The sequence below is a fragment of the Melanerpes formicivorus genome, unplaced genomic scaffold, assembly GCF_026170545.1.
Source record: "Melanerpes formicivorus ecotype bairdi unplaced genomic scaffold, bMelFor1.0.p_v2 SCAF_36, whole genome shotgun sequence".
Lineage (NCBI taxonomy): Eukaryota > Metazoa > Chordata > Aves > Piciformes > Picidae > Melanerpes > Melanerpes formicivorus.
In genome coordinates, this window is record NW_027142388.1 from 8,025,005 (window position 1) to 8,048,469 (window position 23,465).

The 23,465-nt window shown below is 53.1% G+C and overlaps 1 protein-coding gene across 12 annotated transcripts in view; it reads left to right on the forward strand.

Annotated features, from left to right (window-relative positions):
* Positions 1-18,416, forward strand: part of NCOR2 (nuclear receptor corepressor 2) — a 259,628-nt gene extending 241,212 nt beyond the window's left edge. For 8 of the 12 annotated variants that reach the window (XM_068157439.1, XM_068157441.1, XM_068157442.1 and 5 more), the window contains 15 exons: positions 929-1,156; positions 1,258-1,500; positions 2,214-2,363; positions 2,849-2,989; positions 3,095-3,257; positions 3,395-3,828; positions 6,098-6,241; positions 6,363-6,505; positions 6,926-7,119; positions 9,112-9,261; positions 9,743-9,888; positions 11,133-11,186; positions 13,681-13,908; positions 15,599-15,778; positions 15,888-18,416. In XM_068157439.1, the coding sequence (XP_068013540.1) occupies positions 929-1,156; positions 1,258-1,500; positions 2,214-2,363; positions 2,849-2,989; positions 3,095-3,257; positions 3,395-3,828; positions 6,098-6,241; positions 6,363-6,505; positions 6,926-7,119; positions 9,112-9,261; positions 9,743-9,888; positions 11,133-11,186; positions 13,681-13,908; positions 15,599-15,778; positions 15,888-16,063 (2,774 nt within the window). In that variant the 3' untranslated portion in view covers positions 16,064-18,416. The remainder of the gene's footprint in view (positions 1-928; positions 1,157-1,257; positions 1,501-2,213; positions 2,364-2,848; positions 2,990-3,094; positions 3,258-3,394; positions 3,829-6,097; positions 6,242-6,362; positions 6,506-6,925; positions 7,120-9,111; positions 9,262-9,742; positions 9,889-11,132; positions 11,187-13,680; positions 13,909-15,598; positions 15,779-15,887) is intronic. The other 4 variants (XM_068157445.1, XM_068157451.1, XM_068157450.1 and 1 more) reach the window with 2 other exon arrangements.
* Positions 18,417-23,465: the final 5,049 nt, after the last annotated feature.

Genomic DNA, 23,465 nt, shown 5'->3' on the forward strand with positions numbered 1-23,465 from the left:
AGAGGGTTTCTGCATGTCCAGAGCTCACTGGGCTTTGAGCTGCAGAGGATCAGCAGGAGGAGTCCCAATAGGTCAGAGTTGGAAGGCACCTTTCCCTGAATTGCCTGAGCTTTCCTTCTGCCCCAGCAGCAGGTTTGATTTATTAGCAGCTGAGATGCCAAGAGCAGTGGAGGGAGCAGGACCTCCACTGTACATGGAGTGGCCTGTTTGTTTCAAAGTTGGCAATGGGCCGGATCCATCTGCAAGCATGTGAGGGGGCTGCTGCTTCTTCCCTGAGCCAGGACCTAGCAGTGTTTGGTGTGGAGGATGGTAGAAGGGCTTTGGTCACACTGCTTGGGGTGGCTCTATGTCAGCTACTGTCCCCAGCCTGCTGTTACAAACAGAGGAACCGGTAACACTCATCCCAGGTTGGGTGAGAAGTGCCACTAGCGTCCAGCTCGGGATGGTAGAGCCCAGAGAAGTCACTGACATGACCCAACTTCCCCTCTGTCTGCTGGGAAGGAGCTTACAGCTCCAGAGGGTGGTCAAACCTCTGAACTGTGTTTCATCACCATTGCTGGGAGTTTTGGGATCCCCAAGTCTGCCCAGCAGCAGTGACTTCCTCGTGCCAAGGAATGTGACAGCAAGGCTCCATGGCTGGCTGCTTGTGCAGGCCAGGATGAACTCAGACTGCCCAGCATGGATGTGCTGGGGTGGAGGGATTAGATGATTTGGGACAGGCCTGTCCTCCTGGGTGCAACCAGGGCTTGGCTTGCCTCACCCTTGATGGCGTAACGGGGCATAGTGGTGCAGGGAGGAGGAAAAGGTCCCTCAAGTTCAGGGCAGCTGTGAGAGTCCCTGGGTGACATGCTTGGCCTCAGGCATCCCTCAGGGATGTAGCTTGGCCTTGGCTCTCAGTCTGTGACTCATTTCCTTCTGCTCACTGCAGGGAGTATCACTGCTGGGAAGCCAGTGTCCCAGGACAGAAAGATCACCCCTACATCGAGGGAGCTCACCAACTCCAAGTCTCCACATGCCCCCGTGGCCGACCACCACCACCCCATCTCCCCATACGAGCACCTGCTCCGCGGTGTGAGCGGGGTCGACCTGTACCGAGGACACATCCCGCTGGCTTTTGACCCTGCTGCTATCCCAAGGGGAATCCAACTGGAAGCAGGTACCTTCAGCAGGGACATGGTCTAGATGGGTCTTTTCTTGTTATGCTCCAAAAGCCTGAGGTCTTTGAGGAAAACCACATCTGCATCCTCTTTTCTCCAGCTGCTGCTTACTACCTGCCAAGGCATCTGGCTCCGAGCCCAGCCTACCCCCACCTCTACCCGCCGTACCTCATCCGGGGCTACCCGGACACGGCTGCCATGGAGAACCGACAGACCATCATCAACGACTACATCACATCCCAGCAGATGCACCACAACGCCGCAGCCACGGCCATGGCGCAGCGGGCAGACATGCTGCGCGGCTTGTCGCCACGGGAGCCCTCCCTCGCCCTCAACTATGCAGGTCCTCCACATGGCACCCTCCAGGGGTTTGGGGACGTTTTGGGAGAAGGAGGCTGGGTCAGCTTCAGCACTGGGGCCAAGGGCAGAGCCAGCAGCACAGTGTCGCCCAGCAGTGTAGGAACTTGGCTGGTCAGTGTTGGGGACAGCTGGGTGGAATTTGATGCTTTTGTTTGCCATCTTTAGTTAGTTGAGGCTCATTATGTGCAGCCCTGATTCTGGGTCATGGGGACACTTCCCATCGTGGCCCTGCTGGAGATGAAAACACACTCCCAGAAGGATATCTTGCCTTCGGCAAAAGCAGGGTGCAGTGGTCCTGTCCCTCTGGAGGGAATGTGACATTGGTCTCTGGCTGATGCTGCTTGCAGCCCCCTCACTCAGTAGGGACAGAGCTCAGCTTTTTCCTGTTATCTCCAGCAGCAAGACATGCTGTACTTGCTCACAGAAATATTCATTGCCCAGGGGCCATGTATGTACTGGCACCTCTGTACTTGCCCATGGTGGTGTCCAGTGCCCAGGCACCACGTATGACCTGGCATATTTGTACTTGCCCACAGAGGTGACCAGTGCCCAGGTGCCATGTATGAGCTGGCATCTCTCACACTGCACCAGTGCAGCAGGACAGGTCAATCCTCCCCAGCATTGTTCTCTGCTCCAGCACAACCAAGCTGCAGCAGCTCAGTGTCATCCTGATAATCCTCTTCCTTCTCTCTCTAGGTATCATTGACCTGTCCCAAGTGCCACACCTACCTGTCCTTGTGCCCCCCACCCCTGGCACCTCTGCCACCACCATGGACCGCATCACCTACATCCCTGGCCCGCCCCAGACCTTTGGCAGCCGGCACAGCAGCTCCCCGCTCTCCCCAGGTAATGCTGCAGGTTGCTTCTCCCATTGGAAAGCAGAACTCCCTTAATGAATTAATTAATGAGCATCACAGGGGCACCTCTGAGTTGGAGCGAGGGTTGTTTTGGCCTTCAGTCTCAGCATGCCAGGGCAGATGAGGGGAGCCCAAATTCATTCTCATTCAGGGCCCAGCTCACTGGCTCCTTCAAACCAGCTCCTGTGATCCTGCTTATTGGGGGATTCCTTGCTTTTCCCACTTCTTCTCCAAAGTGGCAGCTGGCCAACAGCTTTGTGGAAGGTCATCCCCTGGAGACAGCACCAGGACAGCTGCTGTGTGATTCACTCGGGTTTTATCTTAATGGTTGCCCCCGTCTGTCCTGCTCCAGGTGACCTTGGATGGAGCCATTCCTTATCTGCTCTGCAGACACAGCAATGTGCAGAGTAGACAGTGCTCCTCAGGGGAAATCTCTGTCTGCAAACCTTTCACTGCCTTTTGCTTGGGTTTCAGGAGGTCCCACACACATGACCAAACAGTCAGGATCGTCGGTGTCCGAGCGGGAACGGGAGCGAGAGCGGGAACGGGAGAGGGAGCGGGAAAAATCCATCCTAGCATCCACCACAGTGGAGCATGCACCCATCTGGAGGCCAGGTAGGCTGGGGAGAGCCTGGTGCCACATGTTGGGGCTCGTGCTGGGTAGAGGTAGGGGTGGGCCTATAAAACGAAGAGCTAAAGCTCTGTTGTGTTTTCCCCCAGGTACAGAGCAGTCCAGCAGCCGTTCATCCTCACACTCTCACAGCCACCAGCACTCTCCTGTCTCACCCCGCACCCATGAGACCATCCAGCAGCGCCCCAGCGTGCTCCACAACACAAGCATGAAGATCATCTCCTCGGAGACCCCCACCCCTTCCGTCCTGCGGTACGGCCCTCTGCCACAGTTCCTGCTGCTCGTCCAGGCTCCTGCCAGGCAGGACTGAACACTGCAGCTCGGGGAACAGCATTCCCCTTTCTCCATGTGCTTCTCTCATCTTTGCCTCATCTTTGTTCGCCTTCTAGATCCTCGTCCACCACTACCACATCACCAATCCGCTCCACTGCCTTTCCCTCAGCCTCCACCCTGCGCTCCTCCATCAGCTCAGCGGATGGCTACACAGCCCCAATTGACCCGGCCATCCTGCAGAAGGAGGCCTCAAGAGCACGAGAAGCCAAGGCAGAACGATCCCAGACTGACAACAATGTCTTCACCTCAAAGCTACCCAGTGGGGCCAACCTTGAACAATCACCTTCACCTATTAAAGCCATGGAGTCAAGACCTTTACCTGCCTCCGGACCTGGTTCTTCTCATCACTATAGCAGAGGACAGGGGAAAAGCCAGCAGCACCATCACCCTCTGGACCAGCCGCACACAGCCTCAGGCCCTGAGCAGCACAGTAGAGAAAAGAGTCAAAGTAAACCCTTTTCCATGCAGGAACAGGAGCTCCGAGCACTCGGTAAGACCACCATGACAGCGGCCAACTTCATAGATGTGATTATCATGCGCCAAATGTCTTGCGATAAGGGGCAGCGAGAAAGAGGCTCGCTGAGTAACAACTCTGCTAGTGATGGTAAGAAACCAGAGGGGAGAGGTGAGAGAGCTGTGGCCTGAAACCCATTTGATTTCCATGGTTTCTCATTTTGAGTTGCACGTTTTGGCTCTTGGCTTCATCGGCTCCCCGAGTGTGCTCATCCTCTGCTTCCCGGTTGTTGTGCTATTCCAGACTTTTTTATTTCTGTGTGTTTTAAAGATCTGCCCTTCCCCCACCCTCTCTCGGTTTTCCCTGTTGCCAAGTCTTATTTTGCAAACGTTGTTCAGTTCCTGGTATTGCTCCTTCCAGACAATGGCAATTTGCTAATCCTGATTTCCCCATCGTCAGGAATTCCCAGGCAGCTGCTGAGGAGCAGTTGTGAGTAGTAAATCAAACAGGCCAAGTGCTGCTGTACTCAGCACTTGGTGAGACCACACCTCGAATCCTGGGCTCCATTTTGGGCCCCTCATAAGGACATTGAGGTGCTGGAGAATGTCCAGAGAAGGGCAATGAAGCTAGGGAAAGGTCTAGAGCACAAGTCTTGTGAGGAGCAGCTGAGGAAACTGGAGTTGTTTAGTCTGGAGAAGGAGGTTGAGGGAAAACCTCCTTTCTCTCTACACCTCCCTGAAAGGAGGCTACAGTGAGGTGGGTTTTGGTCTCTTTTTTCTAGTGACAGGAGACAAAATGAGAAGAAACGGCCTCAAGTTGTGCCAGGTGAAGTTTAGATTGCACATTTGGAGTATTTCTTCCCTGCAAGAGTGCTGAGGCACTGGAACAGGCTGCCCAGGGAAGGGGTGGAGTCAACAGCCTTGGAGGCGTTCAAAAACCATGTAGACATGGCACTTTGGAACATGGTTTAGTGGGCATGGTGGTGTTGACAGTTGCACTTGATGACCTTAGAAGTCTTTTCCAACCTTAATCATTCTGTGATTCTGTGAGAACTAGAAAGGTGAGCAAGACAGGGCTGTCAGGCACGCTGCTTCCTGCTGATGGTGGTACTACTGAGCGTGTAGGATCTTAGAGGGCTTTGTGGCTGCTGCAGGATGCAGTCACTTGAGGTCCCTTCACTTGAGGTGATTTCACTCATTGTCCCAGTGCTGGATGCTGCTCAAGAAGACAACATAGACATGGCTGTCTAGGGATCACTCAGCCCTGGCCATACTCTGTAGCCATTTCCAAAGCACAGGAAGCACCTGACAGCAATCATGTATAGACACTGGGATAAGTTTCTCCAGAAGACAGTGCAGGGAAGGGGCTGGATTTAAGGCCTAGTTTGTTTTTGAAGGGACCAACCTTCACCCAGAGCATTTGTCCAAGCTTCTACTAGCGTGCAGAAGCAACAATTAACCCATGGGATATTGCCTTGGCCATCAGGACTGGGGTTTGCTACCCAGCTGTGGATCGCCTGCCAGATTTGCAGGCGGTTTGTAGGAATTGAGTGCTAGGAGGGTCCATGGAGGCAAAAGTTGGGAGTGTTGCCAAACGTGCTTAGCTAGTGAGAAGCAGTGAGTGCCTCCTCCAAGACTCCTTCATCTTCCGTCCCTGGTCTGTGGAAGCATAACCTATCTGTACCTCAGGTTCCTGTCTCCATTGAAGGATCATGGTGGTCCTTCATTCCAGCTCTGCCTGCTTTGATGCAGCTTGAGTCCATGCAAAGGCCTTAAAAATCAGAGAAAGGTCAAGAAGCCTTTTTGGTCCAGTGGTGTGTGAGCCCCCTGCCTTTGGAGCAGGATCTGGAGGCTGCAGGGCATCGTGCCAAGTTTTCAAGTCTTTATTGCTGGCCACAGTGGGCTTGAGGCTTTTCACTGGAAAGCACTTGGAGGCCTCTTGTGCAGCCACCTCCACTGCTGTAGGACATTCCTTTCTCTCCTGGCATAGTCAAAGGTTTATTCTGGTGGAAAGTTGGGGGAACAAGTTGTGAACCTTCAGGGGTTGAATTTGGTTCCTCACTCTGGTGCTGAGTATCCAGCTCTGCAGGAATGAGGCATTACCCCTTTACTGAAGCCATCGCCACCACTGGACAGGAGAAGTGGCTCCTGGGGGGTCCCTGCAACATGACCTGCCAGGTCTTTCCTCTTCTCTTCTTCCCCACCCCTTTGCTGAACACGTGACTCTCCCCACCATCGATGGTTGCCACAGCATAAGGGAAAAGCCAGGGGAGCTCCAAGGTTTAACTGTTTTCCCATTTCCCCAGGCTTTCATGGAGGCTACAGCCCTGAGCGGATGGAAGCAGTGAGCCCCGTGAGCTCACCCAGTCTGTCCCATGAGAAAGGGGCCAAGCTGCTGCAGGATGCGGAGAAGGGACATGGGGAGCACGACCTGAGGCAGAAACAGCAAGGTGAGGGCAGGCACACAAGAGCCAGATCCCACTCGCCATGCCCCAGTCTTGTGCTGAGGCAGCATTCAAGGAAGGGAACACAGATGTCATCTCACATCTGCTTTGTTCTTGCCCCACCCAGGCTCACTGAAGGCCTCAGCTCCTGAAGCAGCACACCTGCAGCACCTCCGGCAGCCCGATGGCCCCCAGTGCCAGCCCCTGCAGTCCAGCCAGAGCATCAAGGGGATGAACCAGCGGGTAGTCACGCTGGCCCAGCACATCAGTGTAAGTAACCTTGATCTTACCTTTCTCCTGGGGCTCCAGGGAGGAGGAAAAAGCCAATGTGAAACATAGATGTCATGCTGGACATGGTTCATTGGTGGATTTGGCAGTCCTAGGTCAACAGCAGGACTTGATGATCTGAAAGGTCTCTTCCAACCAGCGTGATTCTATGATGCTTTGTCTGGTGGGGCAGGGCTGGTAACAGTGCTAGAGATGTCAGCATCTATGATTGGGGGATGGAGAGAGCAGGGTGCATCAGGCATGTTCAGCCCAAATGTTTGCATCCCCAGTGAGCCCATCACAAGAACTGCTGCAGGCTGAAGGCAGCAAGTTTCATCTCAGGGATGATTCTGTAGTGTTTACCCAGTGTTAGCTGAGCCCAGCAAGGTCAGAGGTAGAAACCAGTGCTGTTTCTCCCTGCAGGAGGTGATCACACAGGACTACACACGCCATCACCCGCAGCAGCTCAATTCCCACATCCAGAGCCCAGTGTACTCCTTCCCTGGGGCCGCGTGCCCTGTGCTGGACCTGCGCCGCACCCCCAGCGAGGCCTATCTGCAGCAGCAGGAGCATGCAGTGGCCTCCAGGATCTCCCCACAGAACGAAGGTGGCAAAAGGTGAGCTCAGAGAGTCCAACCAAAGCCGGTTCAGATGAGTTTCTGTCCACCCACTGTGCCAAGTCTGAGTTCAGATGGACCAGGGCTACTTGAGGGTGAGGAGCTGGGCGAGCATGCCTTTAGCTACTTGGCACCCCAGTCCGGGGGTGCATAGGGCAAGCTGGCATTTGGCATTGCTGAATTTATGATCCTCAGCTTGGTGCTTTTGTGGACTGCTTGTTTACGCAGCCCAGGGTCTCAAACTGCTTTCTAATCTGGGCATTATTCCCCTGTCATGGTGTCTTTCGCTATCCTTATCCTAGAGATATTCTCTATACCCCCTTAGAATCCATGCATGATCCCCTTCCTGATCAGGCTGGTGTCACAGGCTAGTCTAGGTGGGAAGAGACCCTCTTAAGCAGGGTCAGCCAGAGCAGGTTGTCATGGGTCAAAGCCAGTCAGGTTTTGAGTATCTCTACTGAGGGAGACTTCAATGAGTGTCAGGCCAACCCCATAGAAGCACTTGAGCACCCTCATGGTAAAAGCAGTTTTCTCGTGTTGGGGTGGAATTTCATGTGTTCTGAGTTGTGCCCATTGCCTCTTGTCTTGCCACTATCCTCAGTCCCTGGTAGGTCATGGTGCAGTGACCTTTCAGATCACAGATAGCTCCAAAAAACCCAAAGCAACTTGATCTCTGTTGGTTCAAAGTTAATTTTATCAGTGAATCACAAGCTTGTTTGACATGTGCCCTGTCAAATGCAACTATTTGTTTCAGGCACTGCCTGGATTTCTTTTAAAGCCCCTTTGAAATCCTTGTGCTGATACCAGTGCCAGGCAGGTCTGAGTGCTGTTGTATGGAATTAAAGAATGGGAAGGGTACCCTTCGGTACCTGGAGGGGGCTACAAGAAAGCTGGGGAGGGCTTGTAGTCATAGGATAGGGGGCAATGGCTTTGAGCTGGAAGAGGGGAGACTTAGAATGGAGATTAAGAAGAAATTCTTTATAGTGAGGGTGGTGAGACACTGAAAAAGGTTGCCCAGGGAAGTTGTGTATGTCTCCTTTCTGGAGGTGTTCATGGTCAGGTTGGACAGAGCCTTGAGCAACCTGGCCTAGTGAAAGGTGTCCTTGCCTATAGCAAGGGGGTTGGAAGTAGAGCGTGAGGACATAGTCTCTCCACTAACACCAGCAGAGACCCAGACGCTTCCAGGAAAGGGTGGTGTCTCCAAACTGGTGGTTCCTTGTCTGTAAATGTGGTTATTCTTCCCAGTTGTGCCTGGTCCTAGGGCTGGCTTTATAACATAAAGGGAGAGAGCCCAGCCCTGGCCACCCAGCAATGAAAAGAAAAAGAAGAAAGGAAAAAAACCACAGAAAGAACAAAGACACAAATTCCCAGAACTCGCCACGAGAAATTCCTCATGGACTTGAGCCTGGCCATCTCCCAGGCACAGGGAGAGGCCATGCGCAGGCATCAGAGGGCTGTGTTGGTCCTCTCCAGTCTTCCCCAGTGTTGGACCCATCACCCCCAGCAAGTGACCCCCTGCACGGCCCCAGACAGAGTAGATGGGAGGCAGCAGTGGTGGGTGCTGCTTTCCACTGTGCTCACAAGTGCGACAGAGAAGCAAAAGCCCTGTCCCGAAAGGGTTAACGTCGCAGCCCTCCGCAGGGGTTGTGTCCCTGCCAGCCACGAACACTTGGGCTGAGCCAGCAAGTCCCAGGACTGGTCGGGTTGTCCCTCCTGAGCAGCTGTATTTGGGGCGGCTGCCGGCTGGCCTGCTGCCGGGAGGTCTGGGCCACAGCTCGGTCCTGCTCTGCAGGCATGCAGAGCAGAAGAATGCCCGAGCTGTGCTCTTCCTCCGGCTCGCCTTAGAAGGCGGCGTAAGCCCACGCGGGTGGGGAAGGTTTGGCTGCTTTCCCTGCGGTAGGAAAGCTATTTTAGTCCTTCTCCCCCTCCCGACCCCAGGCTGCTGCGCAGGGACAGAGGATGTCGCAATAAAGCGATTTCATCTCCCCGCAGGTCCCCAGAGCAGAGCAAAGCCTCGGCCGGGAGCGGGTCGGACAACTGCATCGAGCCGGTCTCGCCACCAGACGGCGTGGCGGAGTCGGAGCACGCCAAGAGCACGGTGTACCCGATCCTGTACCGCGAGGGCGAGCAGATAGACCAGAGGTAACGCCGAGAGAGGGAACGGTGAAGACATTGTGGGGATGTTCCCCCCTGGTCCCACACTCGCCCTGGCCCCAGGCTGCTGTTTTTGCAGCCCAAAGCTGCTGCCCTTTTGCAGGGGTTTTTCAGTGCTCTGTGGTGCATTTATTGGTAGGGCTAGGGAGAAAGACTGGAGATGCCAAATATCTCAGGAGCTCCCAGGCTAATTCTGAGAACTTCCACTAAGGGAAGAGTCACTCTAGGGTGGGACTGTGAGGGTTGTGAGACACTGGAACAGGATGCTGAAAGAGGTGGGGGATGCCCCATCTCTAGAAGTGTTCAAGGCCAGGTTGGATGGGGCTTTGAGCCACCTGGTCTAGTCAGAGATGTTGGGAGGTTGGAACTAGGTGATCTTTAAGGTCTCTTGCCACCCAGACCATTCCATGACTCTGTGACTTTATGAACTGGGCTATGCAGAGGTTTCCAATGGCCTTCTGCTTTTCAGGATGGGGTCCAAGTCCCCAGGAAACAACACTCAGCCTCCAGCTTTCTTCAGCAAGCTGACTGAGAGCAACTCTGCCATGGTGAAGTCCAAGAAACAGGAGATCATCAAGAAGCTCAGCACGACCAACAAAAATGAGACTGAGTACAGTAAGGACATGTGGGGAAGCAAACACGGGACACTGGAAGGGAAAAAAAATCTTGAGGATACACGAAGCACAGCAGGTTGGGGAATGGGTGCTGCTGTGTTAAGGGCTAGGAGGTCCCAGCCAGCTCTCTCTCTGCATCATGCCATGGTTTCTTGGAAAGTGTGAGGTCCAAATGCTTCCTGGGATGAGCTGTGCTGGTGCCAGCAGCGGCTGTGTGCAGCTGTGGGGGTGATGGGAGGCTGCCCAGCTCCTTGCTCTGGGGCTGTCAATCCCACTGCACCAGATAACACTGATAGGAAGGAAGTAATGAGCTGAGCATGGAGGAGACTTAAGAGCAATTGATATTTTAATGAATGCCCAGCCAAGCTGAATCCTTCCTCCTTGAGATGCATCTCCCCTCCAACTTTGCTTTAAGCCCTACATCAATACTGGTGCAGCTCTGTAAAGCTAACCAGGCTGGCTTGGAGGAACAGTTCAGCCCGCTCATTCATTAAGCGCTAATCGAGCAGATAGGATCATAATTTAATTTAGCCTAGCATTATACAGTCAATACTAATTCAATTTGGATCCATCTTACAACAGCTGCATCGGATAAGAGGGAACCGAGCTGTCTCATCCCCTGGATGATGTTACCATGAGCCAACAGTATTGTTATGCCCCTTTGGGGACATATGGCTGAACCCCGTGACCTTCCACACTTTCCCTTATCAAGGGAAAATAGCTGGAAATAGGAAACGCCTCTTATTTGATGAGAATTTCTGTTTTTCTTAGGAAAGCGATATCCAAGTCAAACAGCTCAGCTAAGAGGGAAAATATTGATTTAACATTTCTCTTCCTCCTCCTCCTTGCCCTCCCCACTGCTCAGACCCACTGCCTGCATGTGGGGATTTGAGCCTTTGGAAGCCCCTTAGGGTTTGTCTTCAGAGAGCTTGTGATCCAAAGGGCTGCAAGGAGGCAGGTCACCACTGAGCATGAAGACCTTGCCCTGGCTCTCTGGGCTCTGCTTTTCTGCCTTGTCCCGTCTGGTCAGCTGTGCCCACTGTGGGTCTCCCGAAGGAGACTATTCCTGGTCCCTGCCAGCACCCACAGACCCGCCCTAGTTCCTGGGGGAGGGGGGCTGCTGCCAGTCTGGGTGCCATGGCAGAGACACTGAGATGTTCTCACAGCTGGCACAGGAGGTCCCTTCCTACCACCAGCCTGCATGTGCTGCTCTCCATACTGAAGAGCTTCTTTGTTTTCCTCCAGATGTCGGGCAGCCTGGGACAGAGATTTTCAACATGCCGGCGATTACCGGAGCAGGTAACTCTCCTGTACTGTACCCCATGCCTTACAGGACTCACAGCCACAGAGAGCTGGAGACTGAGTAGATTTAAGCATCTCCTATTCTCTTGACCATAAGACCAAGTGTAACAGCTGCTGGGAGGCCATAGCCTCAGAACCCACCATAACTCCTTGCTCTTGAGTTGGATTCAGTGCAGTGCAATTCCTCGGGAAGCCTGGCAGAACTTGAGAAGAGTCAAGAACTTGAGGAAGTCAAGCAAGGCTTGGCCATCTGATGCTAACAAAGGGTTAAACTATAGCAAGGTGGACCTCATGCTTGGCAGAGTGCACCCTGCTCTTGGTGGTACCTTGAGGTTGCCCATGGATGGGTAGGAGGACAGCAGTGAAATGGAACATGAGCTGGAGGGGTGCTCAGTCTTCCAGATGCCTATGGCATGGATTGACTCCAGTTTCTCAGGAGCTGGGAGGAAACATTCAACTGGTGGCCCAGTCTGGCCATGGCTGTCTAGCCAGTGGCACACAAAAGGGCTGTTTGGGCAGAACCACTTGGGACCTCCACAGGAGCAAAAGCTTAGACAGGTGAAGGGTTTCAGGCCCACAGTCTGTTTCTGGAGGAGCACTTTTGGTGGTGGTTGTCTGAGCCCTGCTGCAGGCAGCCATGATGGGCTTTAGCCAGTTCCGGGCCCTAACCAGCATGAGCTGGGAGTTTGCTGGCTAACACCTGGGACAGTCCCTTAAACCCCTAAAGAGCTTCCCTGCTCTCAGGGAGAAAGGGTGCTGGATCCCTGGACACTCACAGACTTGTATTTGCTGTGCTGAGCCTGAGGACCACCACTCAGGAGCTGAAATTGGGGTTTAAGGACACTGCACCCTCCCTTGTTCTGCTGGGCCCATGGCTTTCAGCCTGGCTGGAAAAGGAGGAGAGGGAGCAGCCTAAGGAACAGGATTTTGGCAAACAGCCCCGTGGAGCTGGGTGTCTGGCATGGGCTTCCCCAGTGCAGGACAGAGGCCAGTCTGAGGGAGAAAGTGTGAAGGCTGTTGGATCTGTTCCTTCCCACTGCAGCCATGTTCTGGTGGGCTCTCCAATGAATGAAACGAACCCCCCTGTGGAGGATGCATTGATACTTAATTAAGTATCAGTGCTCTCCTACAGCAGGAATGCCTTCAGGTTGGTGGTTGTAGGTAGGAGGAATGGCAGCTTTCCCACAACCAGGGGAAGGAGATGCCACTTGCTGTATGGTAGGAGGACCACTCACAAGTATGAATGTGTTTGGAAGGATCCAGCTCACATCAGCAGCTGGGATGAGAAGGTGCAACCAGCAAGGACCTGAAGGTCCACCATAGACAACATCTGGGTGGGGTGAGGCACAGCTGCGCTGGTTCAGGCTGTTCCTGTTGTGCTGGAGGAAGGTGTGAAGGCAGAGCAGAAAGAGCTGAAAGCCACGGTCTGGCTGGAAGGGGATCAGGAGAGACCCTGTCCCTTTACAGGAAGACAAAGAACCCAGGGTCCACCCGTTTTGGAGCCCAGGGGCAGCAATCCCAGCATGAACTCCCCCAGGATGGGGTGAGCTGGGTGGGGGGGGTGCTGCCAGTGGGGCTTCCCTCGCTGGGCTGCTGTTTGTGTCTGTATTTTGCCCTTGCTTGTTCCCTGTATCTGCCACCCTGGGAATGACGGTGGCGTGGCTGAGCCCTCTGGTCCCTGTGCGGTGCTGCACCATAACTGCATGGCTTGAGACTCACAACCACGCCGGCACCACTTTGCCTCTGCATCCTGTCCCGTAGCTGCGGATTGGCCTGGAGGGGCCCACAGTGGGCACCCAGCCAGGCAGGAGAAAGGGAGTGGGCTGGAGCAGTGGGCAGGGGGCTTGCAATAACCTTGAGGAGGGACAAAAGGACTCCCCCCTCTCCCCAGTGTAGCCCAACCCTGCGCAGGCAGCGCCACAGGCTGTGTGGCCTCTCATAGCAAGACCAAATCCAGGCTCTCCTTTCCAATCAAGAGTTTTTGTGGGGTTGCCCCTCTTCCTTCCCTGACTTTTCCTCCATGGGAAACTGCCCCAGCTTCCAAATTCATGACACACTGACTTGATCTCTGTGTGCATCCATATGGACCCCATTCCCAGGTGATTCTTCTGCCCCCATGCCAAGCCTGGTGGGGTTGGGAGCACAGTTCCCCCATCTTCCAGCTCAGCAACAAGCCCTTACCCCAGAGAATCCTGCCTGCCCACAGCACCCCAGAAACCCAAATCCTGCAGTAAATTCCATCCCATCCCACTGCCAGCCCCTGCCAAGCCCTGGGGCGGGATGGAGCGGGGAGGAGGAGGAGGACGGGTGCATCGCAGCGCTTTAAAGAACAAGATGACAAAGTTTGTTGCTTTGCGAGAATGTGCTGACTGTTTGTTTCTTCCCTTCTCCCTTGTCTCCTTTCTCCCCTTTCCCCATCCCCCCCCCCCATCTTTCTTCTCATTTGGCTCCCCCCCCATCCCCTCTCTCCTCCCCTTCCCGTATCTCCCAGGGCTAATCAGTTGTAGGAGCCAGTCGGTCCAAGAGAATTCCAGTACCAACATGGGGTTGGAGGCAATAATTAGGAAAGCCCTAATGGGTAAATATGACGAGCAGTGGGAAGAGCGCTCACCTCTCAGTGCCAATGCTTTTAACTCTCTGAATGCCAGTGCAAGCCTGCCCGCTGCTATGCCCATAACTCCTGCTGATGGACGAAACGAGGACGTGCGCTCCTTGCCAGGTCTGCAGCCCTCTCCACCTTCGCTCTCTCTGTGTTATTAATTCTCAGCCTTTATATTTCCCCTTTTGTGGGTGGATTTATTCCCCCTCCCTCCCTCCCTCCCTCCCTTTTTTGTTCATTTTGGTTTTCTTTTCTCCCGTCCCTCCCCCAGCTTTGAGCTTTGTGAATCCGCTGATTAATCCTGGTCTTGTTCGATGTTAATTTCATAGTCTCAGAAGGTGCTGCTGCTTTCTCTAAACCACTGACCGTGCTCCTTTCCCCATTTGATGGGGTTTAATAGCTCTTTTTTTTTTTTCCCTTTTTTCTGTTTTTTTTACACAATGGAAAGGTTTATGGGAGGGGGGGGAAAACCCATACCCAAAGCCATAAACGTAACTAGCCCCACCCCCAAACTCTAAACCCCAGGCAGGAACACTGAACACTGCTCCCAAAACAGGAGAAGGAGCTGAGAAGGGCTGGCTTGAGGGGGCATGGGGGAGAGTGGCCTTTCCCTTCCCACTCTGGGCTTAAGGGCTGTCAGGGCAGGCTCCAGCCTGAGACAAAAGTTGGATGGGATCTGAGGGGGCCTGGAACAGGAGGGAGAGCTTAAGGGAGCTAGAAGTGGTAAAATAGTATTGCCTTCAGAGAGCAAGGCTGGAGTGAGCTGCCCCATTGGCCCTGGTGGGGCTTTGCAAAGCTGGCTGGGCACTACGATGGAGGCTGCCCAGCTTCAGGGGATGTTTGAGCAGAGCAAGGAGGGTTGTTCTGCACATCCCCAGTTAAGGAGGAGGGACCAGGGGTGGATGGGGGAGAGCATTTGTCCCCCATACACCCGAAAGGGCAGATTGTCTCTTGCAAGCACCATATGCAGAGCACAGTACTCACCCTTGGCAGTCTGGGCACAGAGGCCCCCAAGCTGAGGAGAGGGTCCTGGATGCACAAACATGCCTTCCCCTGGGTCAGCTTGGACGAGGTGCTCTTCAGCTTGTGGCAGAAAATCTTTTCTGGCTCCTGCATGAAACCAGCAGCTTCTTCCAGCCACACTTTGACAGATCAAGGCAGGCTGGATGGGATACACAGCCTCTCCATCCTTCCCCCTTTCGGAGCTCTCTCATGGTTTAGCCAAGTTGACTTACCCAGAAGTGTCGTTTTTGGCTTTAAACCTTTTAAAAACTGGCCAAACATTACCAGGAATTTGCTTGTAAGAATGAGTTAAATACCATCCTGGCTGTGTAGACTGTGGGAATGGGGAATGTTCTCCAGGCTCCAGCACCCATATAGTTCCCAGAGGTCCCTGCCAGCCAGCTGCAGAGTGGCACATGGAGCTCCAGCGCCACAGCCTGTTTGTGGTCTGAGCCATGAGCTAGCTCAGGACTGGCTCTTGCAGAGAAATAGCCAGGCCAAAGCCACCTAGCTACTCCTGCCACAGACCCACTCCACAGAACAGTTGATAGCATCAGCCCACAAAGCACAGACTAGGGTGGGGGGGGGACACAGACCCTCATGAGCCACTACAGCTTGCCCTCCCACTCCATTGCAGAGAGCTCACCCCAGCACCCTTCCCTCCCATGGTGCCAGCAGCCCTGGGGTGAGCTTTACTCCTGCCACAAGCTATTTTTGCAAGCTCCTCAAAGAGGAGTGCTGGGTACCTGCACCCCTCCCTGAGCCCTCGGCAGCAAGCTGGGTGACAAGCGGGCACCTCTCTTTGCAGGAGGAGGGGGGAAGCCAAAGATCGCTGCCAGACCCAACAGCCGCAAGGCTAAGTCCCCGGCACCAGGTCTGTCTTCGGGTGAGCGGCCACCCTCCGTCTCCTCGGTGCACTCAGAGGGGGACTGCAACCGGAGGACACCCCTCACCAACCGCGTCTGGGAGGACAGGCCATCGTCTGCAGGTAGGGCTGGGGGGCAGTGTCTCCCGGTTGACTCTGCCCCACTCACAGAGAGGCTGCAGGGTGTCAGCCACTCCCTTGGTGTTAACTCTGCTTCCTCCTCCCCGCACAGGTTCAACGCCGTTCCCCTACAACCCACTCACCATGCGGCTGCCCAGTGGGGTGGTGACTGCGGCCCCTGCTGCCCCCCTGCCACAGGGGACACCAGGCAGCCAGCACCATGCCTGGGATGAGGAGCCCAAGCCCCTGCTGTGCTCCCAGTACGAAACCCTTTCGGACAGTGAATGAAGCAAGCCAGGGGCAGGAAGACGGCGACCAAACCCAGGGCACAGGGAGCGAGTGGGACGCCCGGGGCGAGTGCCCAGCACCCCGGCCCCGCCAGCTCTCACGAGCGAAGATGCAGGAGCAGAGCTGGTTTATGTTCTCCTTTTTCCTTTCTTTTTTGCCTCCTCCCCTCCCAACCAGCCAATTTGGGGGGATGGAGGGATTTTTTCTTTCATTTTTTTTTTATTGGTTGGTTTTGGTTTTTTTTTCCCGTTCTCAACATTTGGAAATTTCTGCATCCTCTTCAGTCTGAAGAAAAGAAAAGAAAAAAGCCTTAACAAGACAAATCCCAAGGAACCCATCTTCGATCTTGGCAGCCTGGCAGGGTGGTGACCCCCATGCTCAAGAGGGACTGAGCAGCCGCGTGCCCCAAGCGCGCACATCCCGGGGCCGTGCACACTCGGACGCTCCGTCAGCGTGCTCCCACAGAGCCAAGTGAGGGGCCCTGGGATGCTCCCCTGCATCCCAGCTGTGGGGCTGTGCCACAGGAGTGCAAAACCTTGAGCGGGTTTAAGAAAAACAAACAAACAAACAAACAAAATTTAAGTGATGAAATAGGATGGAACTGCCCCAGTTTGGTTACCCCCAGCTGACCGTAAGGGCTGGTTGCCCATCGTACTGATGTATCGGGCCCAGAGCGCGCTCGGCACGCTTTGAACATGTCTGGGATGAGCGGGCAGGGGAGGGAGTGAAGAGCTATTTCTTATATAAAAAAAAAAAAGAAAAAAGAAAAAAAAAACACCCAACAACCTAATCCTGGTTCCTTTGGTGGAAGCGATCCCGGGCTGAAATCGGAGCGGGCAGGGATGTCCCCGGGCTGGTTCGCGCGCTGCCCACGGAGGGGCTCAGTTGCTTTAAGTGCATTGTTTTCTGAATGGTGAGAAAAGGCAATTGTAAATTGTATTGGTCTACAGGGTATATTTTTGATACCTTCAGTGAATTATGTCAATATTTTACGCAAGGAAGGACTTAAAACAAACCACAGTGTTACATGCTGTAAAGGAGGTTCTGTTCTTACGTGCAGGCTTTGATGCGTTTGTCCATTGTATGGAAGGGTTTCGAAACAAAGCAAGGTGACGATGATCCATCAGAGTCATCTGTAAGTCAGGAGAATGTATGAACTTAGCTTGAAAAAAAACACAAGCAACAAAATCTTGCCATGGTTGCAGGGCCCCCCCACCCCCCCCTCCCCCTCCCCGTGACACACAGCTTGGCTGACTCAGCAGGAATCATTTGCTGGTTGATTCTCCGGAGCCCTCAGAGCTGGCCGGGCGGAGCGGGCAAGGAGGCCCCGCGTGGCAGGGAACTCACAGGAACCTTTAAACAAAACAAAATGAAAACAAAAAATGAAGAGAAGAAAAAAAAAAAAAAAAAAAAAGAGAGAGAGAAAGAAAAAAAAAGAAAAAAAAGGAAAAAAAAAAACCAGACAAAGTTTTTATTGTATTTTTGTGATACACATGAACGCTCTACTTTACATTGAGGTGTTGTTTTTTTTTTTGTTTCATTCCATGGTGTTGGCTCATATCTGCAGTTACACGGTTAAAAGAACAAAAATAGTAAGACCTTTTTGGGTTTTTTATTTTTTTCATTCACTTCTGCTTTCTCGCTCTTGGGGGGGGGCGTGGAAAAAATGGCAAAAAAAAACCCCAACAAACAAAAAAAAAAACCCAAAAAAAAAAAAACCACCAAAAAAAAAAAAAGAAGAAAGAAAAAAAAAAAAAGAAGTATTAAATGCTTTGCATTCTATACGCTAGAGGAACCCAGAGCACGGCACAGACTTTCTGCCTCCCAGCTGCTGGAGGGGGCAGCCAGCTCCCGGCAGCCCTCGCATCCGACGCGCGCGGTCCGGCGGCAGGGCCAGCGCCGGCGGCAGGGCCAGCGCCAGAGCCAGCGGCAGGGCCAGCGCCAGCACCAGCCGCAAGGCCAGCGCCGGGCACCCTCCCCGTGGATCTTTTCTTTTTCTCCCCCCGCTCCCCCCTGCAACGTTCCCAGGTTGATTCTGATTTCGAAGCAAGAGAATGATGGTGTTTGTTGTTTGTTTGGGGGTTTGGTTATTTTGTTTCTTTTTTTTGTTTAATTTTTGTTGTTGTTGTTGTTTTTCCTTTTTGTTGGGATTTTTTTTGTTGTGGTTGGTTTTTTTTGTTGTTGGGTTTGGTTTTGGTTTTTTTTTTGTTTGCTTTTTGGTTGTTGTTGGGTTTTTTTGGTTGTTGTTTTTTTGGTGGTTGTTGTTGGGTTTTTTGTTGCTGTTGGGTTGGGTGTTGGGTTTGGTCGGTTTGGTTGGGTTTTTTTTCTACAATGTACAGGTTTTTAATGTCCATCAATGTTTTGTGTCTTTTGTGCTTCTTTTTTTTTTTTTCTTTTTTAATTATTATTAAGAAGAAAAGAGGGGGGGAAAAAACAAAAACCAAACAAACAACCTCTGAGACAATGCACAAGCACTGTGGAAGTCTTTCCATTCCCAGGTTACTGCTGCTGGTGTCTCCGTGGCTCTGAGATGTTACAAGCACCAGAGCTGCTCTCTGGGCAGAACACTGTTAAAGTGTTGCAGATTTTGCTGGGAAAAAAAAAAGAAATCCAGGTCTGCCCCATCTTCAAAGCTGCCTCCTTAAGCTATTTGGAACAAAAAGAGTAAAAAGAAAAATGACCCACAACAAAGAATAAAGTTCCCACTTGGCACAGTAGCAATACTGTGTGCTGCTTTGGTGTCTCCGGACGTCCAGGAAGGTGCTGGTGGAAGGTGGCTGTGGTGGTTGCAGCCCTGCTGAGCAATGTCACAGATCCTGCACCAGCTGCTCTCACCATGCAGGGACCTTGTTGTGGGCTGAGACATGAGGAGAGGGGAGAGAGAGGCACCTGAGCTGAGCTGCTGCTCGTGGGGGCTGCACCAGGCCTTGGCTTTCGCTATGGCTTACTCTTGCCGGTGGCACTCACAGCATGCTGGGGATAGAGGCACTGGGGCAGCATTGGGGTTCCTCACTGTGCGGGCATTCCGTGCTGGTCCCATGGGCTGGGTGCAGCCGGGTGTCAGGACATGGGGAAGGGCCATGGTCCTCATCTGGGAACTGCACAGCCACCTTCTCATGGCCCTGGCCAGAGCAGGCTTGGGTTGCCCTCCCTGTTAACGCCACACAGCAGCACCCACACCATAGGCAGCACCTGAAGCCATGGGCTGCCCGGTGCCAACCCCATAAAAGCATTTCTCTTTTCCTGTCATTTCCACCAGGCCTTTCATGTGTTCAGGGTGTGATGTCAGAGCTGGTGGAGCTATCCAGGAGCCCCAAAGCATGGTTACTGCCTGGAGCTGTGCTGCGAGGGTGGCAAGAGTTTTCAGATGTTTGTGAGGTTGTTCTAGTCCTTTTTTGGGCTTTGTGACTCAGTGCTGGTAGATGGATGGTTTGCAGAAGGGGATAGTGCTGTGAGGACATGGGGATGTCCCCTCCAGCAGCCTCACTCCCTTGCTCAGGGGGATCCTTTGAGATCTCTCTCGAGTGGGCAGCAGGACATGTCACTGATGTCCCTGGCTCTGTGCAAGAACTTGAGCCCCAGCTGTGCCACATGTCCCAATCACACCAGGACAGCCTGCCCTGAGAGGGGAGCAGCTCAGGAGGCTGAGCCTGGCCATGGCAGGGGCGTATGTGTGGTTTGCTCCAGCAGGATCCTGCACTTTGGGAACTCCTGGCTCAGCCCCGTGGCTGGCCATGGCACAGCTTGGGTTTGGTGCTTTCTGTCGTGCTGCATCTCCATCCTTGGTCTCCCCATGCACACCACATTGCTTCACAGACCTTCCTGTCACCCAGTGAGTCACCACAGCAGTGGGAACGGGCAAGACATAGTGGGGACACACAGGGCAGCAGTAACTCCTGTTGGGAAGCTTTGCAGCACCCTTGCCAGAACAGGGGACATTGTCCTGCTGTAGACTAGTTAATTTGGGTCAAATCAATGAGGTGGCAGCAGGAAACCCTCAGCTGCTCAGTGGAGATGTCCATGGGGGCTGCTGTAGGATGATGCCTCCCTGCTCCCCATCTCCCTTCTCACACCTAGGCTGAGGGGAGCATGTTTTTGAGAAAGGGGAGCTGCTGCTCCTGCTGCTTCCCATGTTGTATGCTGCTCTGGCCCTGGTGGGACAGAAGCATCCCTGAGCACTCCAAAACCTCATGGCAGAGTCCTTGGCACCTCCTTGTGCTGTGGTTGTGTGACCAGGAGAAAGTCGTGTGAAACTATTGGAAAACCCACCCCAAGTTTAAAGTTGCTGTTCACCACTTTTGTAACTTGTACAAAGAGGCAAATTACGGGACAATTCATGGCTTCAACTGTACCAAGGGGGAATTATCTTTTGTACACCAACCTGTGCATAGCTGGTTTGCAGTGAGCTGTGTGATAGTGGGGGGCTGTACAGAGAAACCACCAGGTGTAAATATTTCCACAGCTTGCTCTAGTTGGGGGGGTGGGGGGGGTCTTCTGCTCAAGTTGAAGGGGTTTGTTCGCTGTTACTTTGCTCGGCGCGCCCACCAGCAAGCAGTGTGGGTAGCAGTGTCCCAACACTGCCTTACTGGTTAAATAATAAACAAAAAAGGCAAACAAACCAACCCAAACCCAAACCAAGCTTATTTGGCAGCCAAATGCAGTGCTTCTGCCTGTTTGTGTGTGTGAGCCCAGGCAGGGCCAGCGGCTCATGGGGCAGCCACATGGGGAGTGGGATGGTGAGGGAGGTGCAGGGCAGGTTGGGGGTGTCTGTGGCAAAATGGGCTAAGAGGTGGGTGAAAGGATCGGTGGCAGCAGCGCCCCAAGGCGTGTGGCTTCCTCACATCAGGGCTGACCAATGTGGTCCCCGGCATCACCGCCTGGTTAGTCTGTGTGTTGGGGTCTGTGTGCTCATGGGTGTGCTGTGACCCTCCTGTGGCACCACTGGTGATGCGGACAGGGCTGATGGGAGGACCTTGGCCAGTGATGAGCTTGCTGGCTCAGGTGTGGCAAGATGCCACACCAAGGGGTTCGTGCTCTGGCCAAGTCACAGCCTCCCTTCTTACTTCAGTTTCTCCATCTGCAGGAAGGGCTTGCACCCCTGCACTGCTTTTTGACCAACTGATGGCCAAAAACTGCTGCACACGATGGTTGGGGTGGCTGTGGTCACCAAGGGATGCTAGTGGCTCCCAAGGGCAGCTGTGGGACCATGCACCCTATGGCTAAATACCCCCATACAAGAGAGACCTGCATCTCTGCCAACATTGACAGGAGTGATGCTGGAGCACACTTTGGCTTTGTTGCTTTTTGACCAGCAGCCAGAGAAAACATTGTTCAGCTGTGATTGAAGTAAAGTCATGAATTTAATTTGAAAAGATATTCTGGCACTGGATAATCCCTCACAAGCTTTTTAGGAAGGTATTAGGGAGGCTAATTAGCCACTACCTAATTAAGAACCAAAACAGAAGCCTTGGCATCTCTTTGCAGGACTAAATTGCTTTACCTGTGACATCTGTCCCATCAGGTGTGGCTGACTTCGATGAGGCCAGGAGTTGTAAGTCGCCTCCCATGTCTGCACCTGAGGGTCTGGTGCCACAGGGATCAGGAGCTGAGCAGGGGGGTGGTGAGCTGAGCTGGGTGGCAAGTGCTGAGTAGGGGTGTGGTGAGCAGAGGGGAGTGTGAGGACAGATTGGATAGAATTTAATCTATTGAAGGCTATTAGTTGGGTTTGCACCAGGAGGGCCTTCTGGTGCTCTTCCTGGGGCTCAGAAATGGATTTCCTACAAAAGACCTTTTCCTGAGGGCACCCATGAGCATTTCTGCCAGGGCACACCTCTACCTTCTGCTAGCTCGTCATTCCGTGTGGTCACCCCACTCCAAGCTGCTGTAAGTCCTGGTGGGAGGCTCCCCAGTGCTGTGTGACTACTTTGTCTGACCAGGGGATGTCTGAAAGCTCCTGTCTCTGTGCTGCTGAAGGACCACCCTAGGTCCTCTGGACTGCCCAGATGCCATCTGAAATCCTTCCAGGTATGTACCCACACAGACCAAACCTGTCTCCTCCAGTCTCCACGTGAGCTTGTCCAGTGACCAGCTCCTATGGTGAGGCACTAGGTAGATACCTGCTGGCTCTTTAAAGATCTCTGAGAGCAGTGTTTTTGTTCAAATCCTCCCTGGAAAGGCTTTTGGTGCTCTGAAGGCAATTAGAGTCAGCTAATAAATAGCACAACCACAAGCCAAGCTGTTCAGCCTCTCGTGTCAGGGTTTAAATGCTGATGAGGGCTGACAGCAGTAACCCTGGTCAGTAATTCACACTGATGCTGAAGAAGCAGAAGGTGAGAAAACTCTGAATTCAAGGCCAACACTTATGATTTAATGATGGAAAATTTTAGGTCCACTTGTAAGAGCTCTTACATAAAGAGATGAAAGGTGACAAAAGCAAATGGCTTCAAAAGCCAGCAGTAAAGCAGCATGGGAAGTGCAGATTCACCTATGTTTTGACTGGGAGGCAGACAGGGGGGCATTGAAGGGGAAAGGGAAGATAAAAGATGGTTCCTGATGCCTTTGCCCTGGACAGAGGCCTTGAGAAGGTACATTGTGACCTTGTCTTGGTGATGAGCTGGTGTTGAACTGGTGTTGAGTGAGGATTATGGGGAATTCTTTTTTTTCTCTTTTAGAAACAATTAAAGCAAGAGGAAGATACTTTGGCTAGGCCAGGCTGAGTTATAAGAATAAGGAGGAAAGGGCATGAGGCTGAGGTAGTCCTTGCTGCATGAGACAGCACTAGGCTGCAGCATCCTCACAGCAAGCTGCAGGTGCCCTATGGGTGATGAGGAGGGCAGAGATGGAGCTGTGGTACCAAACCAACAAAGCAAAAGTGTACAAAACACACCTGAACATAAAATCCATGCAGTGGTGGCACCCAGCCTTGTGCCCTCCCTAGGAAGGCAGCTTGTGGTCCCTACACACCACAACAAGGGCTCTGCAGCTGAGTGGGTCAGATGTGCCTTTGGCCAGGAAAGCTGGTAACTGCCCCAGGCTCCTTACAGGAGGAAGCGTTTTGTACTCCCCTGACAATTGCAATCCAAACAGTCATTCATCAGTTCCTGTGATTTGCCATGAAATTATATATGCTCTCTGATAATGGTGCAGAGGGCTAAAGAGCTGATCTTGGCAGGACATGAGACGTTCTAGGCTGGCCAGTAACTTGGAAGGAAAATAGAGCAGCTTTTGATGGGCTGCCTGGCTCTTATCAGTGCTGGGACACTGAAGGGCGTTGGGCAGGAGCAGGGATGTTTTGGCTGGCTAAGCTCTACCTGGCTTGTTTGGCAGTCTGGGAAGAGTTGGGTTTGTAAGAAACTTGGGAGCAAGTGTCACTTTGTGCTTGCATGTGGGTAACAGCTGAATT